This window comes from Vicugna pacos, chromosome 31 (assembly GCF_048564905.1).
Source record: "Vicugna pacos chromosome 31, VicPac4, whole genome shotgun sequence".
In the NCBI taxonomy this organism is placed as follows: domain Eukaryota; kingdom Metazoa; phylum Chordata; class Mammalia; order Artiodactyla; family Camelidae; genus Vicugna; species Vicugna pacos.
Window position 1 is genome coordinate 16,036,623 of NC_133017.1, and position 25,799 is coordinate 16,062,421.

At 44.1% G+C, this 25,799-nt stretch overlaps 1 protein-coding gene across 3 annotated transcripts in view; it reads right to left on the reverse strand.

Moving 5' to 3' along the window:
• MSRA (methionine sulfoxide reductase A) overlaps positions 1-25,799 on the reverse strand; it is a 285,156-nt gene that overhangs the window by 129,610 nt on the left and 129,747 nt on the right. For all 3 annotated transcript variants that reach the window (XM_072952597.1, XM_072952598.1, XM_072952599.1), the window contains exon 3: positions 12,282-12,401. In XM_072952597.1, the coding sequence (XP_072808698.1) occupies positions 12,282-12,401 (120 nt within the window). The remainder of the gene's footprint in view (positions 1-12,281; positions 12,402-25,799) is intronic.

Genomic DNA, 25,799 nt, shown 5'->3' on the forward strand with positions numbered 1-25,799 from the left:
TTCTGGACCCTCTCTGGTAGCCACTTGGGGTGGGGAAAGAGGGCAGGAGATGAAATTTGGGGCTCCCCCAAATGAGTTACCTAATAGGAAATATCCCCACAGAGGTGGAACTCCGAGGACTTACACCCTCGATGTGAGGCTGAACAGAGACACCTGGCCATTGAAAGGGCCGTACAGACCCCCGCCTGCCCGAACGCTGGGACTGTCAGAAGACAGGAAAGCTACCTTCCCCTGAGATCTTGTAACCACCGGCCACCCACACACAGGTGTGCTGTGCGAATGATTGTTACCTGTGTGACACACACACACACACACACTCAAGTAAAGAATCTAAGTGTTTCTGGCAGATGAAGCCCGCAGTTGCCTGGTGCGAGCTGCCAGGAATCCTCTCTGGCAGAACATCCCTTCATCCCAGGACTCCAGGACTCCCCCACCCCCAAGGTCCCGCACTAACCTCTCCGCTTCGTGGTTAAAAATGAGCTTCTTAAGTTTATAGCAGCTTTATTCATAATTGCCAAAACTTGGATGCAACCAAGATGTTCTTCAGTAGGTGACTGGATAACTAAACTGTGGTCCACCCAGACAGTGGAATATTGTTCAGGGCGAAAAAGAAATCCGCTATCAAGCCATGAAAAGGGGTGGAAAAAAACTTACATGCATATTCCTAAGTGAAAGAAGCCCGTCTGAAAAGTCTACATACTGTATCGTTCCAACTATGTGACGTTCTGGAAAAGGCAGAACTACAGAGACAGTAGAGAGATCAGGGGTTGCCAGGGGCTGGGGAGAGGAAGGAAGGAATCCTCAGAGCACAGAGGATTTTTAGGACAGTGAAGGTTCCCTGTGTGATGCTATGATGCTGGATATGCATCTTTACACATTTGTGCAAACTCACAGACTGGACAACACCAAGAGTGAACCCTAAGGTGAACTGCGGACTCCGGGTGATAGCGCTGTGTCCATGTAGGTTCATCAGCTGTAACACATGTACCAGTCTGGTGGGGATGGTGTCAATGGGGGAAGCCATGGGGTGGGGACAGAGGGTATATGGGAAATCTCTGCATCTTCCTCTTAATTCTTCTGTGAACCTAAAACTTCTCTAAAAAAATAAAGTTTATTACTTAAAAAATGTTATTGAAGAGCCAAAAACAGATAGCGTCTTCCCGTGCCCACCCTACCAGCACCCCCAGTATGAGGCTTAGCCATTTTACAACGCAACTCTTCAAAGTGGACGGGTGGGTTTTCCTGGAGCATTTTCAAACTATCAAATACAATTTAACAAGCCTTAAACGAGGTGGCAGACTTTTTCTCTTGTGCACAAAGATACACAAGTTCAGGCACCTATGACTGTTTGTCAACCCACCCTTCTGCAGCAAGGCAGGTCCCCAGATGGTAGCTAACAGTTCCTGACCTCCAGGACTGAGGAGCAGAGAGGGGCTTTAAAATAAATATGCTCAAGGTGCCAGAGCTGAGACCGAAAATGGAAGGAGACAAGTGATTGGGTGAAACTGGATGCTCTGGCTGGGAAACCCAAAACGCCTATGCTAACGGCTCCTACGTACATCTCGGCACCTGGTACACGTCTGCAAAGGCAGAGAATAAAGGGTCCCCTTCTCCTGCCTTCCAGAGCTTTATCTCTGGATGGCTTCCCTGACAATCCTGGGGACTTTGGTAACTTCCAGGGTGCAGCCGAAAGCGGGCACGAGTGTGTAAAGAGAGGGTCTTCTCCTTCAGTGTGCGATGCGGTCGTGGGGAGGCCTTCTCCTTTTCACCGTGTGATTCAGCCCAGAGTGAAGTGGCCCCTGGTCCCCATCTGCTTTCTAGACGTAGTCCCAAGGAAGCACCTCTCTGGCCTGAAGAATGAGGACAGTGTAGGGAGAAGCCCCTCTACTAATCAGAGTATCTGGGACACTGTGTTTTAATGTTAGACTTATATGCAAAATCTTTATCAGAAGAAAGCATTCTGATGCTGACTAAAAGTCTCAAGAATCACTGAAACAGATGACCTCCAAGATCCATCCATCGAAACCGAAAAAGAAATCCATGCTTCTATAGGTCAAGTTCTTCCATATAGTTCCCGGCCACCAATATTTATAAACCATTTTCTAAATTCTAATTTATTCCTATAAGAACTTAATCGCTAAATTTTATATCTTTTCAAGTATCCTAAAATGCTCAAGAAAGGAATGTGAAAATGCATTTATTGGAAATGAATGCAGAAAAAGCTTAGAAGGAGGTGGTCTGAAATACAAACCTGTTTCTTTCAAAAGAGATGCCATGAGAAGGGATGGTCAGGACCTCTAAGTAGCCGGTGACACCCCGAGCATCTTTCTGCTCTCGAGAGCTTTGCCTCCTGGTCATGGGAGCGACAACACTGCCCTACCTATTTCATAGGCTGTGACAAAGCTCAGCCTCTGGAGATGTTCTGTAGACATCATAAGCCAGCAGTTAATATAAGCTATTACAATACTATGTGTTGAGAGCATCATGTTATAAACTCTTTTAAACCTAAGGTGGGCACCATGTAAGTCACTGGTTCTCGTGATTTTTTTTAGGACTATTGTGAAGGAAAGCAACTAGAGGAAAGAAAGAGAAAAAGAGGGAAGGGGAGGAGAAGTGGGGTGAGAAGATGACAAAAAAGGAGAGGAGGGAGGCGGTTACAAAGCAGAGGGGACCCTGTGACCCGCCGTGGGGCGGCATCCTCCTCGTAAAGCTCCGGCCGCAGAGACGGGGCGCCGGCTCCCCCACGCAGCCTGAAGATCCTGACATCAGCTCTGTCCCTCGGCGCTCCTGACAGGCCCCGCAATTCCACGCATCAGAGGCCAGGATTTATTAAGCAAAGCCTGGCCCACAGCTGCGGGGACGCAGTGGCCTGTGACTGATGGCATGTTGATGAGGGCCTGGCAAATCCGAGGCCAGCCTGGCACACAGCAGTGGCCTCTCTGAGGCCGCTCCCAGCCTGCTGCATGGCTCGCGCGCATGACGGGTGACCGTGTCCTCAGGCGAGCCCCTCTTGCTGCGGTTCTGACTTGGCAGATGCGGTGGTAATTGACCCCCATATTTACTTTTAACATAACTTAGACAAAAAAAAGAAAAAGGAAAAGAAAGACACCAGATTCTAAGGCTGTAAAAAACTGTCCATCATTGTGAAGTAATTAAGACCCAGAGTATCACATAAAACTCCTAGCGAAGCTCAACCTCCTGTTCGGTGCTTTGCTCATATTCCATCACAGCCCCGTTACCTGTGATTTGAAAATACCAGCGCAGGCACATTCATCAATTGCTTTTGCAATTATGTTTTAAGAATCACTTGCTATAGCAAATTCCCTTTAATCTCCCTTCTAAATCTTTGAGAATATAATCCCAAAACAATGAAAGAACAACCTATTTCTAGTGCTGTGTAAGTATAAAAAAAGTTTGTTTTTTCATTACTGTTCCTTTTCATTTAATTTCTTTTCCATTTAAATGGCCTATTAGAATTTGACCATCGGATATGCTGAAATATTGGCACATTTAACTACTTCAAGTCCATTGGAACATGCAATACTTTCAGAGTCCACAAAGTGTCAAAATCCATTCACCCTCCCTCCCCTTAAATGACAAACAACAGACAGTGACATACTGGAGTCTCTGGTCGGTCAACCCGACAAGGAAGGAAAGGCATGAAGGCTTCCTTTCCCACCTGGGGACACAGGTCTTGGGCTGCCTCGTGTCCTGGGGCTCCCCAGATTTCAGCCCTTGGAAGCTACAGAAACATCTTCCTCCTCCTCTGTGACATCTAAAGCTGGACTGAATTATTTTAGCAAACTTGAAATATCTCTAGCAAAGGGCTCTCATGTCTGTTTTGTTTCAACTTTGGGAACTTTGACCAGCCTGCTCATGAGCACAATGGGTCCACGGCCATGTGAGCAGGAGAGACAGTGTGATTCTGTCCAGCCGCTGCAGGAGAGGCCAGCCCAGGTGCTCGTTTTAGCATCCAGGGATGAAGGGCAGACTGTGATGAACAAAAGGTGCTCTGCATTCAGTAAGGCTGCATGAATGTATCTTCCATTGATTACAATGTCATCTCCCTCCGAGACTGAACATGAGACACAGCTGTGAGTGAGATGGTTCGTCAGATCTTGTCAGATCTCGAGGACCTGCTTGGTGGACAAATCAGTCTGCAGACTGTGCGGGCACCATGCGTCCACAGCCCAGGCTGGAGAGCAGCAGAGGCTCTGAGAGAGGGAGAGGCAGCAACAATCTCTGGGTGACTGATTTGCTTTCTCGCTCCGAGGTCGGTGCAAACGAGAGATGCCAGGTTAACAACAGGCTGGGGCAGACAGCACTGAGGGCATCCAGCAGACCTAAGAACTGTCTATTAGAAAACGCCCATGCTCAATTAAAAAAAAAAAACCAAAAACCCCAGCCTAACTGACATGACAACCAGGATATAGTTGACAAAAATATTAATGTTTTGAAATGTTAACATTTCAAATTCAACAGCCATCTCTGCTCTGAATCCGCGGTCCCTATCCTCACTTAAAAGGGCATGATGGACTCAGACTGTGACTTCCTTTTAGGATTCCAGGAACATCATGATCTGGGAAGACAAATAAATGTTCAGTCCTTCTCAAATCTGTCTCCCAAATCACCTGCTCTTGGCCGGTTTCCTTATCCGACAAAGCAAGCAGTCTCGCTGGTTTCCAAACATTTTCCAGAACTTTTTAAAATGAAGTATTAATCAAGACCACAGTATGTAACAGAGCTAAAAGTGTGAATGAGTGCTCCTAGCATCTTAAGTCTTCGTTATTTACTTAAAACACTTCCTGATTGGTGGAACCCCTGAAGCACCTCCTGGAGCCTGAGGGTCCTACCATCGCCCACTTTGAAAGCCCCTGGGCTAGAAGATGGTTAAGCCCCAGATCCCTCCCCCCGCCCCGCCCCAGAACTGAAATGCCATCACCTCCCCATGACCTATGCCCTTCAGAAGGGTGCCCTTGTCAAGAATCCAAATTTGTCTTTGCTGGTTATTGAAGCTTAGAAAATAAACCAAAAAAGCAGTTTTCCCATGACCTATATTTTGCCCTGTCAGGTAGAGTCCATTCACGGAACTGATCTGTCTTCAACGGCCACACGGATGGGTTGGGTGGAGAGGCCGTATTTGGTCCTAGGAGTTATAAACAGGAGTCACAGGACCCCTGACCTCGGGGCTTGCTTTCTGCCTGGTGGTTTGAGAGAGATAAGCACTCTCATCCTGCCTGCTAGAAGTTCAAGGTTAATTTTATGCCTAATTAAGAGGAACAAAAAGTGATCCAATCGCTTACAGCAAGAACTGAACTCCAGAATTCTTGCATTTTCAGGGGTATGTCAATACCTTAGTAATTTACTTTGACTGACACTGAAAAGGGTACAATAAGACTTACTATGCACTAAAAAGAGGTTTAATGTAGTCTGCAAGGAATTTAGAAAGAGTTGTGCATTGCTTGGTAAAATCTGTTAATAACAGAATTCATCACTACTTTGCAAAAGCATGGGGTCATTAATCTCATGCAAGATATGTCGACATGTACATCCACCCAAACACTTCAGCAATGAAGTCAAACTAAAAACGTATACTGAGTTGCTTTGTATTAGTGGGGAGATTATTCAATGCTTTGTTAGAGCTCTTAGGCATCACGGAAACAGGGATCTGCATTTGGCGAGGGGGTGGGTACACCCTACTAAGGACACAGAATAGGCTAAAAGGAAAGCGCCTGCCCCTCCACGTGCACCCTCTGGGGGCTGACCCAGCCCCCTGCCAGGCGATGCTTCCAGACCCACTGCTTTTATCTTTAGCAAGCCCCAGAGCTAGAGGGATAGAAAGTGCCTGCCCTGGATTTCCTAGGATACTTTCAACATGAAAGAATTTTATTTTCAGATCAGAACCCCATTGCAAGCAACTCTGCCAGCCTCATAAAGCAGCCCTGCCCCTATTTCACAAGACAGGCAACTGAGTCCAAAGAGTGGAACGGCCTCAGCATGGACCCCACTGGGAGGTGACATGAGCCTCCCACTCTCCGCTCCCTCCGAGCCGGGGCTCCTGCACAGAACTTCTCCTGAACACGCTGCGCGAAAATCCACCAGAGTGCCCTGCTGATAAAGAAGAGCGTCTGGGCCTCAGCTTTTCTGTGGTGATTATATAAATCTCACTGATGAGAAAAAGTTGTGCAGGCCCTTTCACGCTTCTGGCGTCGGTGCCATTTGGCTGTGCAGATTTCGAAAAGCTTCTGAATAGACTAATAAACACGGAATTGTTCTGAACATCTGTAAGCAAAATCCGAAAAGATATTACCCAGTGAATGAACATCCTGGGTTTTCTTGCCAGAAATGGGGTTATTTGTGTATTAGGCTAATGCACCGAAATTAACCCAGAATGCTTATCCATTGCAGAATGTCTTTTCATATTTTCATCTGTGTAGTCGTTATTACAAAATGTAAGAATAATTCTCTATCAGGGTATTCAGGAAACTGAATAGCTCAATTACTTCTAAAATCAACGCAGTAAAGCAACAGCATGCCAGTTAATCAGTTGGTTTGCATAACAAATGTGTGTTTTTGGGTGTGTGTGTGTGCACGCTTGCATGCATGAGCTTGTGTGTGTGTGTGTGTGTGCGTGCGCGCATATCTGGGTGTCTGTGTGTGTGTATAAAGCCAGGGTTGGTACAACTCTTTAAAACAAATGTGCAAAATCAAGCTTTCATCTGACAATAGAGAAAGAATTCTGGAAGACAGGTACTAGCATTATTCAACCATGTATCATACACAACCATCCTCTGGTACCAAGTGCAATGTTCTGCATCTGCTACATTTATTTAAGAAAGCCTGCACGAAATTTAGGCTGTTCTGTTCCTGGTTTCTGTGGGTTCTCTAGTGCCAGGCCTACACTGAGCTATTAAGAAATACCAAATAAATGGATGAATCCTTGGAAATCATTTTAGGAACAGAAATGATGGCCACTAAGACTTAAATTATTTCTCAGCACACCTCTTAGAGACAGATGTGAAACATGACAAGAAACGGTAGCAAAGTTGTGGCTGTGAACCAGGCTACCCTGCCTCCAGCTGAGACTGGGTTCTTGGTGCAGGAGCCAGTGGTGGGCAGCTCTCAGAGGCCTCGGAATTCAGCCCTAGAACATTTGGGAGATGCAAGTTTCTCAGTCTGTGAGATCCAGCAATAACTGATGAATCTGAGGAAGGGAGGTTTAAGTGCCTATTCCAGGAGGATGGTCACTTTTCAAACAGGGTTGAAATGAAACGATGGACACATGTGAGGGACACATGTGAGGAGGCTCCAGAGAAAGGCAAGGAGGCCACCAGAACCTTTGGAAAATCATGGCAGTTCAGGCTTCTGACTCTCAGCCTTCAAAAGGCCAAATTCCATTTTTACCACTTAATTTAACCCCAGGTTAATCCAATATGGAAAGAATGACCCAGGTAGACTAAACTCACAATAGACTGAGCTATACATCTCAGAATGCATTGAACTGAATTTGAAATGAGAATTAGAACTGTCTGGTTGACCGACCTTGTCTCAGTGCATTTTCTTCCTGAAAATAATCTCCACAAGAGGAGAAAAGACAAGAAGTTTCTACAGAGTGTGGAGCAGAACAAGAGGAGTTAGTGATAGAACTTAAAAGTGTCATGGGGTCAGGCTCTGGGAGTCAGTCCAGCAGCCAAACCTTACAGAGCAACCCGTGGCTGCCAGCAGACCTCCCCTTCCCCAGGCTGGCCTGGTGCACCAGCCCCCCACGAAGGTTCTTTTCTTTCCCTTTCATAATGTCAGGACATTCCACTGGGTTACGCTGAGGTCCTGGGGCCCCAGAAGCCAACTCTCTTCTCGGTGGCTGCCCATCTCTACTTTTACACATTACAGACTTATTTTATACTTTACCCCAAAGGGCAACTTCATTGCAAATGCTTGAGGAACTATTTTCCCCATGTCTTCTCCATGAGTCAGGCTCAAGTCTCACACTGATCACCCAGCGTGTAACAGACCCATCAGTGAGCCAGCCGTTCTGTTTACACGACAGAGTCGACTCTACCCAAGTGTCGCTGTGGGGGTCACCTCCTCTCCTGGCTGTTACTAGAAGCCATATCTCTTTTCTACGTGCCTAATCACTGGCCCATGAAGAGCCACCCGGTAACTCCATCCAGACATTACTACACATCCTGTGTGGATACACATCTGCTTTGATACTCACATGCACACTCACGTGCTCACTTGGCCCTCAAGGCTGTGCAGCCAAGACCCACTCAGAAGCAAGCACAACGGCGGCCAATGGTTCCAGATCCACGGCTTGTGATCATCGATCTGTTCACCAAGACAATCATTGTGGAAGCTCTGACACAGGCTCTGACTTGAGGAAACACCCTCCACCCCCAGATGATCAGTTGCAGGTGGGGAGGAGCAGGATCCTGAGACTCCTTCCTGAGCACTAACCCTGGAGGTCTGGCACCTGCCCCGGGAAACCGGAAGGCGCCTCAAGCTCAGGTGTGCTGCTCTATGAGGGGAGGGGGTTTGGCACGCGGGCCAGGTCCTTAGGCTTCTTGTCTTGAATGAACGAAGGCAGGAGGGAAGGAACACCTTTACAAAAGGCTCCTGGTTGTGACCAACTTTACAACAGGCGTAACTGCAAACATGAGAGTAAGCAGTATTGAAATGAAGGCAAATACTGGTGCACAGACTAGTATTTCTCTCACACAAAACCTCAGCAATTATGACACGTCTTAGCAGAGACGTGGCTTTTCTTTCTTGCAAGTCAGACCCCTTCAGGGCTGACTCGTTCAGCAAGGCTTTGCGCACCCGAGGCCCTAGCAGGGGTCCCCAGCCAGTATCACCTGCTTTCTGTCTCCCCAGTCCCTCTCCTTGGTCAAAAATCTTTAATTGGCTGGTTACCATAATTACACGAGTGAGGGACCCTGTCTGTTCTCCTTCCCTGCTCCTCGCAGGGATCGGAAGGCCCACCACTTCTATGCCAGAGAGACCTATCGCAGCTTCTGTCTGCCTTTCTGTTTTTCCCTTTCATGATCAGAACAACAACAACAAAAAAGCCTGGGGAAGAAATCATCTCTCCTTCTGTGTCTGGATAAGACCCTGTAACTCTCTTTTCCCAATCAGGAGCAAGTTTCCATGACAACCATGCTTCCCGGTGCCACCGCTAACTTAGCAGGTAGCGTTCACATCAAATAGGGAGTTCTTTGCCAACCTCTGTGGTTTCTGTACTTCACCATTGCTACAGACCTCTGACGCACCAGACGTCTACAAAAACTGCACCTTAAAAAGGTTTTGTCCTTTTTCTTTCTAAACATCAGAAAGACCAAAAAAATTGCTCAGTATTTTCCAGACACTAATCATTAAAAAGCCTACCAATATACTCAAACGTACACATGAAAATGTGTGGAGGGAAGCTTGCATAGATGAATGGAGGATGGCTGGGACATGATGACAGTCGGGTGACTTACACCATGGTCAATGGCATCAGTTTTGAGTTGAGAGCTAATGAGGTTGGGAGACATGACCTTGGGCAAATTACTTATCCCCTCTGAGCCTCAACACTCTCTCTGTAAAAGACAGAAGCTGAGACACTTCATGGCACTGTTTGGAAGATCAGATGGAAAAAAGCAAAGATGCACAAAGTGCTTATCACACATAGTAGGGCTTCAACAAAGGGCACTTATCATGTGGCTCTTGCTACAGTGAAGAGCTGAATGGGAGCGAGTCTGAACAAACAAGCAATCACAATACTCTAACTGATGATTAGCAGCTTGCTGGTGGAGAGTAACAGAATAAGCAGTAGGTACCTGGAGGTTTTCTTAGCAACCTTTTCTCTCAGGCTATTAAGCCTTGTCTGCAATTACAGGAAGGAATCCATTAATTTCGATTCTTAAGACTGAAGAGGCTACACCTGGGTAATCTCCAGGGTTCATCTGACTGCATTAATAGCTCTGCATAAGCATTTGTTTAATTTTAAAACAGAAGCAAAGAAAAAAAAAAGGATTAACCACTAAAGTATTGGTTCGATATTCCACATTCTCAACATCAGAATATTTCCATTTTTCTCCAGAAGCAAGAAAAACAAGTATATGTATACTTTTATGATAATTTCATCGTTGCCTAGTTCAAATTTCGTCTCAGAATCAGAATTTACATTGTAGCAAACACGCCAACCTGCTCACTATTGAACAAACTCCAGTTCCTCCCTCACCTTCATTCACAGCACCCTCCAAGAGCAGAGAGGGTCTTCCACAAGTAACACCAATTCAAACCTTTATTTTCAAAAGATAAAACAATTTATATGTTTTTAAAATCCCATTTCTGTCAATGTGACAGACTATATATCTAGATAAACTCTCCCTATTAAGAGCTCCTAAGATCGTGAATAACATACTCTTATAAAAGAAAGACATGTCTTACAGTAACGATGTGCCTCAAAAAATTAAAAACAGAACTATCGTATGATGCAATAACCTCTCTTCTCGGTATATATACAAAGGAAATGAAATCTGTATCTTACAAAGATACCTGCACTCCCAGGTTCACTGCAGCATTATTCACAACAGCCAAGGTGTGGAAACAGCCTGTGTCCATCAACACAGGGATAAAGAAGGTGTGGCATGTATACCATGGAAGATTATTCAGCCTAAAAAATGAAGGACATCTCGCCATTTGCAACAATATGGATGAAACTGTAGGACATTATGCTAAGTGAAATAAGCTAGACACAGAAAAAAAAATACTGCATGATCTCACTTTTATGTAGAATCTAAAAAAATTAAACTCACAGAAACAGAGAGTGGAATGGTGGTTACCAGGGAAATGGGAAGATGTTGGGCAAAGGGTTCAAACTTTCATTTACGTGAGATGAATTAGCTCTACAGGTATGATGTGCAGGATGGTGACTGTAGTTAATAATACTGCATTCATTGTACACCTGAAATTTGCTAAGAGAGATCACGGGCACTCTCGTCACAGAAATGAAGTCTGTGAGGCAGTGGGTATGTTAATTAGCTTGACTATTAGTAATTATTTCACTGTGTATATAGAAACATCATGTTGGGCACCTTCAATATGTACCATTTTTATTTTTAAAATGAAAAAAAAAGTTTTTAAAAGAGAAAAATAATGTGTTTGAAATGTTACCGGAGCTGACAGAAAGGTAAAGGAAGTCCTTAAATGCTGGAAACAAACAGCAAAACAAAACAAATTCCAGAGAGGTTAGCTTGTATTTGAGTGAGAATTTGCCCTGGGGGGCATCTGCCTGTCCTGGTCAGCAAATGTTTTTCCATAAAGGGCCAGATCATAAATATTTTTTGCTTCACAGGCCATACAGTGTCTGTTGCATCCACTCAACTCTGCCATCGTGGCATGAAAGTATTCACAGGTAACATAAATAAACAGTCATGGCTGTATTTAAAAAAAAACCCGTCTTTATATAAACAGGCAGCAGGAAGGATTTAGCCTGCGAGCCATAGTTTGCCAGTCCCTTCACGATAGCCTGGTTTTCAATGTCTTTCCCTCAAGAAAACAATAAATATGACATATCTGTCCCAGGTGATAGATTGTTGTGGTGATGTTCCCAGTTTCTTCCCACCCCCCGTACACCTGCTTTAGAGGAGTCCCTCCCACACAGACTCTGGGCTAGACCACGTGATTTGCTTTGGCCAATGTGATGACAGTAAATAGTTCACAGAGACTTGAAAGGTGTTAGCAGAATGGTGCTTGTCCTCTCTTACTGCTCCTGGATCTCCACATCCACCGTCAGGTAAATTCACCCAGGCCAGTGTGCCAAAGACACGTGGTCCACCATCCCTACTGCCCCAGCCAAGAGAAAATGGCCGCCAGGCAGCAACCACCAGGTGCATGGGTGAAGCCATGGAAGCCCACCCAGCCCCCAGGTAACCCACCAGGTGACTGAAGTCACACGAAACAACCGGGAAGAAACCAGCAGAAGAACTACTGAGCTGGGCTCAGTCTAAGTCGCTGACCCACAGAATCATAAGGTAATAATGACTGTCTGAGCGATTTAAGTTTCGGGGTGATTGTTCTGCAACGGAAGCGAGATGATACATTCCACAGGAAGTCTATTATCTTCCAAAAGCATAAAGTGAAAGGCCAACAGGTATACTTAGAGAAATGGGCAAGAGAAGACTGAGAAAACACCAAAAAAAAAGAAGAAAAATTATTTCCATTTTAAAGATCCTGTCACCTGCCAGCAGGGACAAGTCCGTCCTTATTTCTTACACGATGGAGCAGATTCTTCCTACCTGAGCAGACTTCTTTATAAGTAGGATTGGGAGTGTAGCCTCCAGCGTAACCAACTTGAGTTGAATATACTCCTTTCAGGGTCCAGAATTTCCTTTCAGCTCCCCAGAAACAGCCCATTCCTAAGAAAAACATATGACAGTAATTAGTCCTTTATGAAAAACGAACTGGTCATTGAATATTAGAAGTCCTGTTACACTGGAGAAGAGATGTCGTTCTTGGTAAATAAAAACGACTAAGGTTTTATTTTCTAAAGAAGTAGCGTTTCTAACACTGAGAAAGGATTTTAGGTTATTTTCACAGAATGCCTCTTTGCTTTAGCTGTACAAAAACTTTAAGAGCCTCAAACTTTAACGGAGTTAATAAAGCTATACCTTTTGAAATAATTTAGGAAAAGGATAACTGGGTTTGATGAATGATTTCCACACTCAATACATTATGGACTTCTCAAAACATAGTAAGTGGTGGGAAAGGTGGGAATTTATTTAGTGATCAGCATCCTGGTCATGCTTTAAAAAAAAAATTCTAACAAAGAAAAGTAATATTAAATCTGATTTAAAAGGGAAAATTTCCTCAAATTAAAACCGATCGGCATGGTAGTTGATAAACAATTTCACATATGTGCTTAGTTTTTTAAAATGTTTTAAGTCTTTAGAAACTTTCATGTGATAAATCTCTGCTCATCAAAAAAAAAACATTTACACAACATTGTAAAATGATTATAAATCAATAAAAAATGTTTAAAAAAACATTTTTCTGAGTTTGATTACCGAGTATAATGAATAAGGAAAGAAAAGGGGGAAGGCAGGGGAAGCAGGAAAGAAGAAACAACAAAGAAACTCACAAAAATAGCATTCCATTCAACTAGCAAACATTGTGCTTGTATCAGTGGTTAGTTATTGGATTCCTTTGAACATATGATGAAAACTAAGACCCATCTCCCAAGATTGCACATGTTTACACACATTGAAAATGCTGCATTACATTTCCCGAACTCAAAAAAAAAAAAATCTTCATTTTCTACAGTGAGTTTCTAAACTGTCCACAACTGCTATTCTGTGGCCAATTTCTAGATGTAAACAAGATTACTGCCTCACTCACGTTTCACATGGCTTTATTAAGTCATACATAATTAAGATCTTGGGTGGAACAACAGTTGGCAAATTAACATATGCCTCCTACTTCAACAATCACTAGGTTTGTTCGACTCCATGACAGAGCAAAAGAAAAATTAGAAGTTTACTGAAATTCTTGACACTTGCTAATATTTTAACTTTAAAAATTCAGAGCAACAACAACCAAAAAGAAATACGCACAACGTTATACATTATACAAAAATGTAATTGTTCAAATGTGAGGGGAAACAAACTAACCAAATATAGGGTAACAGTTAAAAAATGCAACAAAGCCCGGTGACAAAATTTAACGCAGTTAAAAAAATTACCATTGTGATGACAATGTAGCACGGAAATGGGTATGTGATTATATGATAGTTACTCAAGGTGAAATTTAAAATGGAAAAATACAATTATATGTATTTTTCACAACTATGAAAAAATATTCATACCAAAATAGGAAGAAACAGACAAAATCATAATCATGATTGTAGTACTGTAGGGAGAATATACACACATTTTTTCAGTTTTCAAGTTTTTCTGTAATAGGGTCATATTACTTTAAAAACAAAAAATACATACTTTTTTAAAGGAAAGCAAAAAATTCAAAGGTAAGTATATGCATTATTTGAGTTACATACTGCTAGATACCATTTCTCCTGTTCACAAGTGAATTGTTTGCTGCTAGTGAATGTAACTAAGTATTAACTGAGTATTTCTAAAAATGGACTATCCTCAAGCCTCTGGAATAAGGATTCACTATTAATTTTACTTCATTGTGTTCCCGGGATGCGGGAATTATGTCATCAGGGTTTTCCAGAGAAACAGAACCAACAGGATCTATACAGATATACAGAGAGAGGTTCATTATGAGGAGTCGGCTCCCACAACTACGGAGGCCGAGAAGTCCCAGGGTCCACGAGCCTGCAGGCTAGAGACTCAGGAAAGGCTGCTCTACAATTCTAGCCCAAACCCAAAAGCCTGAAAACCCGGGGGACCAACGACCTGATTCCCAGTGTAAGTCTGAAGGCCTGATAACCAGGATCACGGATGTTCAAGGGCAGGAGAAGATGGATGCCCCAGCTCAAACAGAGAGAACAAATTCACCTTTCCTCTGCCATTTTGTTCTCTCCAGGTCCTCAGTGGACGGGCTGGCGCCCACCCACCTTGGTGAGGGTGAGCTGCTTTCCTCAGTCTGCCAGTTCAAACACTCATCTCTTCCAGAAACCCCTTCACAGACACATCCAGAAATGATGTTTGACCAGCCATCAGGACATCCCTTAGCCAGGTCAAGATGACACCTAAAATTAACCATCACAGGAATGATGACAGGGAATCTCTGGAGAAGGGCAGGTAAAAGGTGATCTGCACAGCATTACTGAACATAAAAGGCCACAAAGACATCCGGGAACCAAGCAGAAGGCACGCAAGCCCCTGAAGATCAGAAATCTGCGGGATCCACAAAATGAACCATTTCTGTATCTCATGATGACAGTGAAAGAGCATTGCATGCCTGCACCAGTCTCCACACATGGGACGTAACAGGCTATTTTAGCAGCCAGCCTACCCTGCCCACTGTCTACAGTCCCACACAGACTGCATCTTCACTATATCCTCATGATGTAGATTTATAAAACTTAGGGTGACCAAACAAAAATTTACTGCAAGTGGAGAGATTATTTAACCCCCTTTTATGTTTAATAGGGATCAGGAAAAGATTTCTGACAGAAGGGAGAGTGAACCACTCCAGCTAGGCAAAGGTCTCCAAGGGGGGCCAGGAGTGGCTGAAATAATGCAGAGACCTGGTGTACACCCAACACCAAAACTTCTAGAAAGGCACTTACCATAGGATAGGGGCTTTTATAAGAATACAACTCTTTGAAGCAAGACTTATTGCCTTATAAAGCTTTTATTCTTATATCTAATGGCATCCAGTATAATCTAAGCATTCTGTTATTTGGTTTTGAGTGTGTGTGTGTGTGTGTGTGTGTGTGTGTGTGTGTGTGTTTAAACAAAGAAGGGTTTATTTAAGGCAGAGTTTCTCAGAACTTACAACAGTCTAGTAAACAAGATGAATATCATCAAAGAAGATGTAGTTTGCACTATTTTATTTAAATTCTTGTATATTTTAATCTTTTATTATAAAGTAAAACAGATGAAGAAAAACCACACAAAACAAATGCATAATTCAATGTATTATTAATATGTGAACATCCTAGGAGTCAGCACCCAGGTCAAGACTTAGAACTTTGCTGTCCACCCCGTAACCCCTCCTTGTACCACACCCCATCACAACCCCCTTCCTCCCCCCAAAAGTAACCACTATCTGACTTTTATAGTAATCACTTCCTTATGTTGCTTTATATTTTTATCATTCAAGGTATCGATCCTGATGCTAGAGTTTGGTCTTGCTTGTTTAAAAAAAATTGATAAATATTTTAAATTCTTTCAATTGACAGGTTCCCCCACCATACTTTTCCTTTTAATTTATCCATTGACGAAAACATGAGCCGCTTGATCTGAAGAATTTCCCATAGTGTGGATTTTGCCAGTTGTGTTTTCATGGTGCAGTTCAACTTGCTCCTCTGTCCTCAGTATTTCCTGCACATTTGCACATTCTAGATATTCTGAGAAACCATAGTGCCAGTTTATGGAGAGCTCAGATCTTCCTTTGAGGCTTCTAAAGTGGAAACTCAATGACGATATGGATGGAAAATGTAGTGCTGAACTAAGAAAGAAAAAGGTTCTTATTTCACTTGTCTCTTCGCTCAACCAAATTCCTGGGTTGCTGTAGACATGCACTCAGAAGCACTGAATGTGGTCTGTTTCTACCAGGTCTATATGCTGAAACCCTACCTATGCGGCCTCAGGGAACTCTTGAAGTCTAAGTTTCCTCATTTGTAAACTAGGAATAGAAATAATACTAACCACAGAGTCACTGACAGGATTTCATGAATAACAGAGAAAGTGTCAAGCATACAGCAGTTACTCAATAAGTGTTCATTCCCATTCTCTTCTCTCACTTTCCCTGCTTGCTCCACCTTCCTCCTCCCAACACACACATGCACACACTCAAAACTCCTTCTCTCAGTCCATCCAAGGTCGGAGATGCTTCTCTGTCACCCTTGGTCTCTGAGATGTCACACTGTCCTGTGGGAGAACCTGAGAGTCATCCCTCTGACCCCAAATGAAACAGACCGCTTTGCAATCTCATACACAGCCTCTCTGGATTCAGCCAGAATTCTCAGAATTTCTCTGAACCAGTCTCTCCATTTCCTGAGCATATAAGTCTCTGGTTACCACTCAATTCAGAAAACTCTCTAATAGCTACTTCTCAACTCACCATTTTTTTAAAAGCATAATATCTCTTCCCATATCTGCCTTCTCGCTGCCTCCTTCCTGCCTGATGTCACTAGCCAGGTGTCTGTCAACAAAGAATGCCAGCCTCACTGCAAGATGTGTGGCTCTTGGTCACTCAGGGAGGTGTTTAAAGCCTCAATGACTCATCTGAAACATGAGTAGAACTGAATTATTTCTAATACCCAGCCTGATCATTGAATGGTCTGATGTCCCTCTGGACAGAGTAATAGGGAGAACTGAAAGCTATTTTCCTCTTTTCTCCTCAACTCTAAATGTGACTTTGTGACTGTGATCAGTGAGCAAATAAAATATCTCCTATAAAAGGTACATAACCTGGCATCCTTTTCCTTATGAGAGAAGAAGAAAGAGGACAAAAAGGAAGGGAAGAGGAAGATACAAAGGAGTTTACATTTATCAAACGCCGCTGTGACCCCCACATTGTATTAGCATCTTTGTACACACGGAATCCCTCACTAACCCAACTAGGAAGATGGTATTAGCCTCACTTTCAGGGTCAGAAAATGGAGGTTCAGAGAGGTCAAGTTACTTGCCCAAAGACACAGAACCAAGGCAGACCTGGGAAGCTGACCCATGCCTGCCTGGGATGTGAAGCTGGTGCTCTTCCCACCTGCCACGCTGCGCGGTAAGCTGTGGCGAAGTCGGAGTTAAGAGCCTCCTACGACATATGCAGGGTTTGGAGGATGATTCTGTTGCATCCTGTTATCCATCAGAGAGAATTCATTGGTACCTGGTAAATAACAGGCAGTCCACATGGTCTCGCGCAAACAGTATGACTTTATGGAGCACTCTGCTGGAATTATACTTTCTGCAATGGGATTTTACTGGATATAAATAAAGTTAACAGAGAGTCAACAGCAAAGACACAGTGCACTTTTCCCAACACATTCCAAAGGCACCCCTCTCCAGGGCTCCCTGTCTTCTCTAAAGGCACTGGGGGGACATCCAGATGGTATCACACTGATGATGTCACATCTGGTCCACATTGGAGCTCTGACCAGGGCAAGAAACTGAAACCCAAATTCCAGCCACAATCGGACAGGTCTGAGCCCTTTATCAGAAGGGGAAACCTGGGCAGAGATGGGGAGTATCCTCGGCTAAATTCGAGAAAAGCAACTCAGTAGACCTGAGGCAGACAAGAGGCGGCCAGGCTCTGATCACGGACACACATTCACAGAGCCTGGCTGTGTGTGGCTTGGGATGAATAACTGCAGGTCAGCTGTCCAGCAGAGAAAGGAGCAGGAGAAGGTGGATTTGAAGGTAATTTTCACCTCTAGAATGTCATGAGTCTCTCTCAAAGAAGCGGAATGCAGGTGGTAGAAATGTAAGTGACGTCTCGGTGTATTTCCCAGGCTAGCTTTACTTTTTAGCAATCCCACATCGTATTAGATAATTCAATGAGAGCTTTCCTTATCACTGCTCTTACTTTATAAACGACAAAATTTTAAAATATCTTCTGCTAGAAAAGACACCATACAGCCACCAGAATCTGATTGATACTTGCAGTATTTGGTGACAATCAATTACTTTCTGTCCACATCAATTCCTAATGTTGCTTTAACTTTATTAAGTATCCTTCGCAGTCTTTTCCAGAATTTAAAACATGCCCATGTACACACATGTATGCTCCATCTTTCCCTCTGTACTGTGATTAATGCCGTTCCTGGTTCTCTATACACATTGATGTATTTCACCCTTTACCTTGGGAATAAGCTCCAAAGAGTACTAGGTATTTATTCACCAAGAAGATTCAAGAACAGAATTCCAAGGTTAGGGGGAAGGGTATAGCTCAAGTGGTAGAGTGCATGCTCAGCACCCAAGAGGTCCTGGGTTCAATCCCCAGCACCTCCTCCAAGCGGGAAGTCAGTGAAACCTAATCACCTCCCCCTCATAAAACAAACAAGAATTCCAAGGTTGGAAGGGATCTTACCCTCACCTAGCTTAAATGCCCTGCTAATATTAAACAAATCTCGCAGCATCACAGCAAACAGCTGTCCAGTCCAAGCCTGAACTGCCCTCAGCCTCAAAGCAGCCACTCCACCTCTGCAGATCTAATGACAGCTAGGAAGCTCTGTCCTACACTGAGCCAAGACCCTGGGATGTTCCCTTCTTCGCTTTGATCCTCTCCCTCGAGGCCACACAGGACAAATTTAGTCCCACTTCCTCAGGACAACCTGTCAATCCTTTGACCGCCTGAAGACAGCTCTGGTAACTCCACAGACCTCCTCTTGTCTAAGCTGAATACAAGTTCCTTTATCTGCTCACTCACCATCCACCCTCCTTGGGGTGTGCACCACTGTGTCTGTACCCCTTAAAGGGCAGTGAAGCCACAACCGCTCCCCAGGGAAGGGCTGATGGGTCAGTGAGTCCCCGTGGAGAGGCTGACCCTTGGCTGTGGCATCACTGTGAAACCCAGCTCTCTGGAAGCAGCACGGTTCTCCCAGCTCCTGGAAAGCAAGTGGCTGCTAGCTGGACTAGAGGACACTCCCCGATGAGCAGACAGCAGCACCCCAAACCAGGAGAATAGACTCCTCCTGAGGACGTGGACAGGAGGCTGATGATGAAGCCAGGTGAGACTGAGCTGCGGATTTTATCAGGGTCTGACAAATACGCCCAGCAGCTTGCCTGTGCAAAGAAAAGAGAGCCTTAAGGGGAAAAAAATAGCATTCAGTTTTCCTAGGAAGCATCCTTCAGTGTGTTTCTATTTCCTGGATATGTCTGTTCATGGGCCCTGCCTTCCCTCAGGCACTTGCAATTTTATTTTCCCTCCTAGAGGAGGTAAGAGATTGACGGGATTTCAACGAACAAATGACTGTGACACTGGCCGCAGGCGTGGACTAACGCAGCAGGATGCTTCCAGTTCCAGCAGAATTCTGAGCGAAAACACAGCACATGTGGTGGTGGAGAAGAAACCCCAGGTGGAGGTTCCCCTAAATAACCCTGCAACCACCATCTACTAGTGACCCTCTGCTCACCTTTCCTGAGAAGCAGCAAAGCATTAGAGTGAAGCGAGGTCAGCCTGGATCATTCCATTTTATCCCAGAGGAGCGGTCTGGTGAGGTCGGGAGGTTTTTAATGAAAACCCAGGCTCTTGCTGGGTCAGGTCAGCCCAGATCAGACAAGACAACTGGTTTGAGATACCAAGTGTTTCCGTCAAACCAAGCAGTAGCAACGTGACCCCGAGGGACCTGGTCAGGTACCTTTTGCTTGAGAAATAGGGGTGGAGGAACAGCAGACATTGTGGGTTTCTGCCACCAGCTTACACCTAACCTCATGACAGACGCACAGGGTCCAGATGCAACGGGGCAATTCTTACGGCATCACAGACAGTGCCCTAGGCTACCAGTCCAGTGAATCAGAGGAATTTAGAACTTTCCCTCCCTCCTCTGGCACAGCCCACTGTCATTTATACCTCTTCTTTCTGGCATGGATGGACTGCTTCGTCTCTCACTTTCCTATTTCTCAACCATTTTTCTGCCTTAAAAATACCTCCCTTTCAGCCCTGCCTGGCATCCAGTAGACAGTCAATAAAAACTAGCTCCATTTACCTAGCACCTGCATCCTGTCCGCCTCCTCTCAGAGCCCCCTGGACGTCGTTCAACCAACAGGTACCCAGAAAACTGGGCTGGTGACACATCTAGACCGAGGAGGAAACCCACCCCCTATAAAGCGCATGGGGCCATTGACTGCTAAATCCCTAAAAGTTGCCAGATCTTCTTCCTCCTTTCACCAAGCCTTTTCCTCAAGCTAAATTTTGATAATTATTTCTTGCTCGACTCTGTGTAAATTAAGTAACAGAATATTAAAAAATGTCTCCCACTTCCATTGCAGATGTGCAGAAGAGTATTCATTGATTATCTAACAAATATCTATGCTAAAGGCCAGTATTTGAGACTAGGTCCTGGCAACGCAGAGACAGTAAGACACCATCCCTATCATCAAAGAGCAGGCAGACAGAGGGAGACCATCAATTCAACAGCGACTCATCATGCAAGGTGGGAAATCTTATCTGATGAACAAAGACACAAAGAAGAGCTGGGGGTAAAGACTGGGGGAAAGTTGCTGAGTCTCCCAACACGAGCAGGGTTCCAGCTGAAGATGTGAAAGTGTGGGAAGCGGTTAGAGAACCAGCATGAGGCCCCAACACAGGCTGGGTGAGAAGTTGTATTAAAAATCCACTGAGAGAGATAATATTTATAGAAAACTCCCTAAAACTTATCTGGTCCACTGACTGTTTTAGATACAAGTAATTCCTTTCCGGGTTAAGCCGAGCCTGCACAAAAAGACACTGGCACCGCAGGGGCACAGTGACTGCTCCTGGTGGATTTCAGGAGCCCAATGAGAAGAGTGCTGGGACCAACAGCTCATGAACCTCCCTCCACACTCCTTCCGACTGCCTTACATTACAGTGTCCTCCTGATAAACGCCCTCGGAAGAAATTTCTTTCTGGTTCTAGAATCAAGAAATTGTATGATTCTCCCAATCATGTAGCTTTTCAGTATCACTAAGTAAAACTGAAACCAATCACCACTTCACACCCATTGGGATGGTCACTATCAAACAAAATAATGAGCGTTGGCAAGGATGTGGAGACACGGGAACCCTGTGCTTTGCTGATGGGAGTGTAAAATGGTTCCACTCCTATGGAAAATGGTATGGAGGTTCCTCAGAAAAATGAAACAGAATTACCATATGATCCAGCAAATTCCACATCTGGGTATGTTCACCAAAAGAAAGCCAGGTCTCAAAGAAGTATTTGTACACCCACATTCACAGCAGTATTATTCACAATAGCAAAAATGTGGAAGCAACCCAAGGGTCCATTGACAGATGAATGGATAAACAAAACAAGGTGTCTGCATTCAGTGGAGTATTACTCACCCTTGAAAAGGAAGGAAATTCTGATATACACTGCAACTGGGATAAACCTTGAGGACATTCTGCTACATGAAATAAGCCAGTCACAAAAGGACAAATATGGTCAGATTCCACTTATACAAGGTTCGTAGAGCAGTTAAACTCACAGAGACAGAAATTAGAATGGCGCTTGCAGGGGCTGTAGGGAGGGGAAATGGACTGTTATTATTTAATGGGTATAGAATTTCACTTTGGAAAGACAAAAAAGTTCATGAGGTAGATAGTGGTGATGGTTGCTCCACAGTGTGAATGTACTTAAAGCCACTGATCTGTGCACTTAGAATTGGTTAAAATGGTAAATTTTTTATTATGCATATTTTACCACAATTTTAAAAGGCTGAAGCCAATCACGCAATTAATTGACATTTGAGTCGCTGCTAGGAAATACAGAACCAAACCTGCGCCGATCTGTATAAATTACGTAGTAAAATAGCATGCCTTCTTTGTATATTTCACTTCTATTTTTTCCTTTGGTCTAATGTTTACCTAATTCTAATGTATGCTGTTCTGCCATGTCTTGCATATATTTTAATTTTGTTTTATTTCATGTCATAACAAGGTCCGAGAAAAATGGTTGGGAAGAACCAGAGCAAGAGAGAGGATATTCTGTTTTACTTTGTCTGCAACATGGGGCTCAGTATTTTCCTTAAAGATGCTGGCTGAGTTAAACTGAATAATAATTAACTTCTTAGGTTCTGGTGCTCTCCACAGCTATGTTCCTCTTCTAAAAACAAGTTAATTAACAGAGAAGCAGTGGAAATATAATTGATTGTTTTCCCTGTACATCCGGCTGAGCATATTTTATCTGTAGAAATTGAAGAAATTTCTGCCACATTTGTAAATTAAATGAAATTAACCTCTTTCTCATTTTTAAAACTTAAAAAAAAAAGTCAGTCAATTGGATAGCAACCATATACCAGTGACAACAGTGGAAAAAATGAGCCATTCCTGAGCAACTGTATAGCTGAGAAGTAAAGCTATTTTCTGAGCACTCTGTACTGATTCAGAAGGAAGCCACCAGTCTCGTTTAGACCAGTGATGAGAGTGGACCTAAGAGGAAATCTACCACGGGCCGCCCAGTACCAGGCCAACAGCAGATTAGTTCTCAGCTAACGCTGTCTGCTGTCCTTCAGAATCCCTGAACTAAAGAAGCCGTCAAGTTTTATGCAGGAGATATTATGGGATCAGAAGGAACTGACCAAGGTTGGAGTCCCTGGCCTGGGGCCTGACGGGAGAACAGGGGCCCCGAGGGAGCACCTCGCTGGCTGGGCTGTGAGCCGCGGTGCCCAAGCTCTGACGGCACAATTCCTGTCATCGCCTCCTCTAAACGCCCTGATGCACTATGTCCTGACAGTCTGACAACAACCCCAGGGGGTAAATATCCTTTCCCTCATTTTCTAGATGAGGAATGGGGCTCAGAGCGGGTAAGAAACTTGCCTGGAGTCGCACACCAAGGTCTGTCTGACTCCAAAGACCTCTGCGAATTCTGAATTCCTTAGGGACTTCTCTACAGATTTTGAGGGGAAGGGCATGCTTAATTCCTGATTCTTAAACTTGCATTCCACATATTTGAGGTTGATGGATATGCGAGCTCTAGACAAGAGAGGTGTTACTTTATCGAACACGATTTGATCCACTCCTTCACTCAATGGGGTCAGTTCCTCCCCTCCAGCACAGAAATCCCCACCCACGCTCCAATCTCCCCCTTCTTTCAGGACACCCTCTCCAGCGCCACACCTGTGCCCGTCAGGTCCAGGACCAGGGCCGCCCGGAGCAATGCCACACAAAGTAAAAGGAATTTTCCACACAAGGTTTGAAAAGTGTCTTCCCCTTTGCCCTTATCATTAGACCTTTCCACATTCAAAACAAACAAACAAACTAAAAAACCCTGAGATCGTCACACACACAAAAAAAGACACATAAAATAAAATGTGTCTTAAAACATGTCTGCAAACGACTGGTTACTGTCCCTCAAAGGTGCTTCAGGTACCACGGGAGTAAGGCCGACTTTTGTTTTCCCAAGTGCTTTATCACTTAGGAAGTTTGCACCAGTTAGCAGCCTGCTGTTCTAACAGTCTTGTGAATTTAGATTGTTGAGTTAATTATAAACACATTTCAAAGTCATTCTTTCTGGCCTTTTTCCTAGAATGAGTGACTGCCGCTCCCCAGCTCCCAGGATGGTCTTCAGTAGTTTTCAGTCAAGGTTCAGGGAGAAATATGTCACACCGGGACTGGATTATTTACCAACATAATGTTGGATCCGAGCCAATGAGACACCAATATATTTTCCTTTGAAGTCTGACATATTGCCTGCTGCTTTCAATGCTGTCTTCTTGGCTGGCAGACAAAATAACTGTGGCTGTTTCAAAAATCACCTCTCATTCAAGTTGGGGGAGGGGGGTGGAATGTCTCATGGCTGGTTCATCTCACAGACACTGCTCTCACTCTCCTTTGGGGTTCAGAAGGTGGGTCCCCGAGGGTGGGGTACATCTGTGGGCCTCTGACAGCCACTGGCCCCTCCTCTGGGGCCAGTCCTTCCTCACAGCTCGTCGGGAAAGAGTCAAGCAAATTCTTGGCACGGTGGCTAAAAACAGATATGTAACAAGATGATCAACACAGTTGCATGATGCCTCCGACGGTCTTTCGCTCCCTCCTGTTTGAAGAGCCCTAAGAGGACCTGACACGAAGAACACGTCTTGCAGGGGGTTGAGTCCCCAAAGCCACTGCCGCCTGGGCTCCTGGGAGCCTAAAGACCCACAGCAACCCTCAGAACTCATGGAGATACTTCTGCCCTTGCTGCCCGGTGCCTATCAATCCCTGAACGCTATGATTTTTCGCTGCAGAATTTCTCCTCTCACCCAACAGCCTGGATGCGGGTTTTCGTTAGGATCCAAGAATTTAGAGTTAGAAGTGATTTTTTTTTCCAAAATGCTTTAACACTCTGAAACAAAGAAAATCCTCATTAACTTAGAAGAAAGGATCCTAAAGGCTGTTTCCTTCCACTTCCCAACTGGCAAGGAAGGATCTGTCGCTGGAGTCCTTCTAGTGATGGAGAGGGTATTACCCCGCATCACTGGACAGTATTACTACAACATTAAAATTGCAAAGGTATGATCAAATCACTTTCCCATCTCTTATCAAAGTGCTAAGAATCAGGTTTTATCAGTGTGAATTAACTTTTAATTTCAAGTCATTGAGAAAGAATATAACTAATTACTGAGTAAAATCTTGGACGTTAGTATAACTACTGACGTTGATGTATGTGGTACATAACGTAAGTCCATTGCATTGTAATTTTTCATTTGTTTATTTCATTTTATATATCTAAGTTCATCATTTTTCAATTTCATACTTACATATGTATTTATTACTCTTGGCACAATATTTTATAATATACAATCTCATTATAGGATGACATTAGACCCCAGTTGTCTGAAATCCTCCAGGTATGTACTCATTATTATTTTCATGTAATTTTTAACAGCATCCTTTTCATTCTCAAAAGTATCCAGGTTTGGAATGGTAAGTATTATGGTCAAGTACTGAAATTTTTAAAGTCTTAAAAAATCTGTATTTCATTTTTAAAAATTGTACTAAAAATCTTCACAAATAAGACTGGAATCCCAAACCCCCGACTTCTCTGCACTCTTCTCAATGAATACATTTCTATTTATTTTGAAATGATAAACCTTCTTGACTATGGAGTACTTGTAATAAAATGAATAGCTGTTCTGGGCTTAAGGAGGACCCCCACGGACAGCCCGGGGCCCGCGCTCTCTGCGTGGAGGGAGTGGCCCGCTGCCAAGGGCTGTCCCTTTCATTAAGTTACTGGGAGCCGGAAAGAACCTTTCTAAGACGGGCCCAGCATGCTGGCAAGGGTCACGTGGACATCCTCCTGCCTGAGAAAGCACTCCCTCCACCTGATCATACGTCTTTCATCTTTGGGAGCCTCAGTTTCTCCATCCCTAAAAGAACACAGTAATGCCCACTTCACAGGGCTGCTGTGGGATTTAAGGCACGACAGCTGTAGGGCACTCAGCCTCTGGGAACAAAGACATTAAGTAATTGCAAAATGTTCCGTTCGCTTCTCTGGCCTGTAAAAAAAGGGCT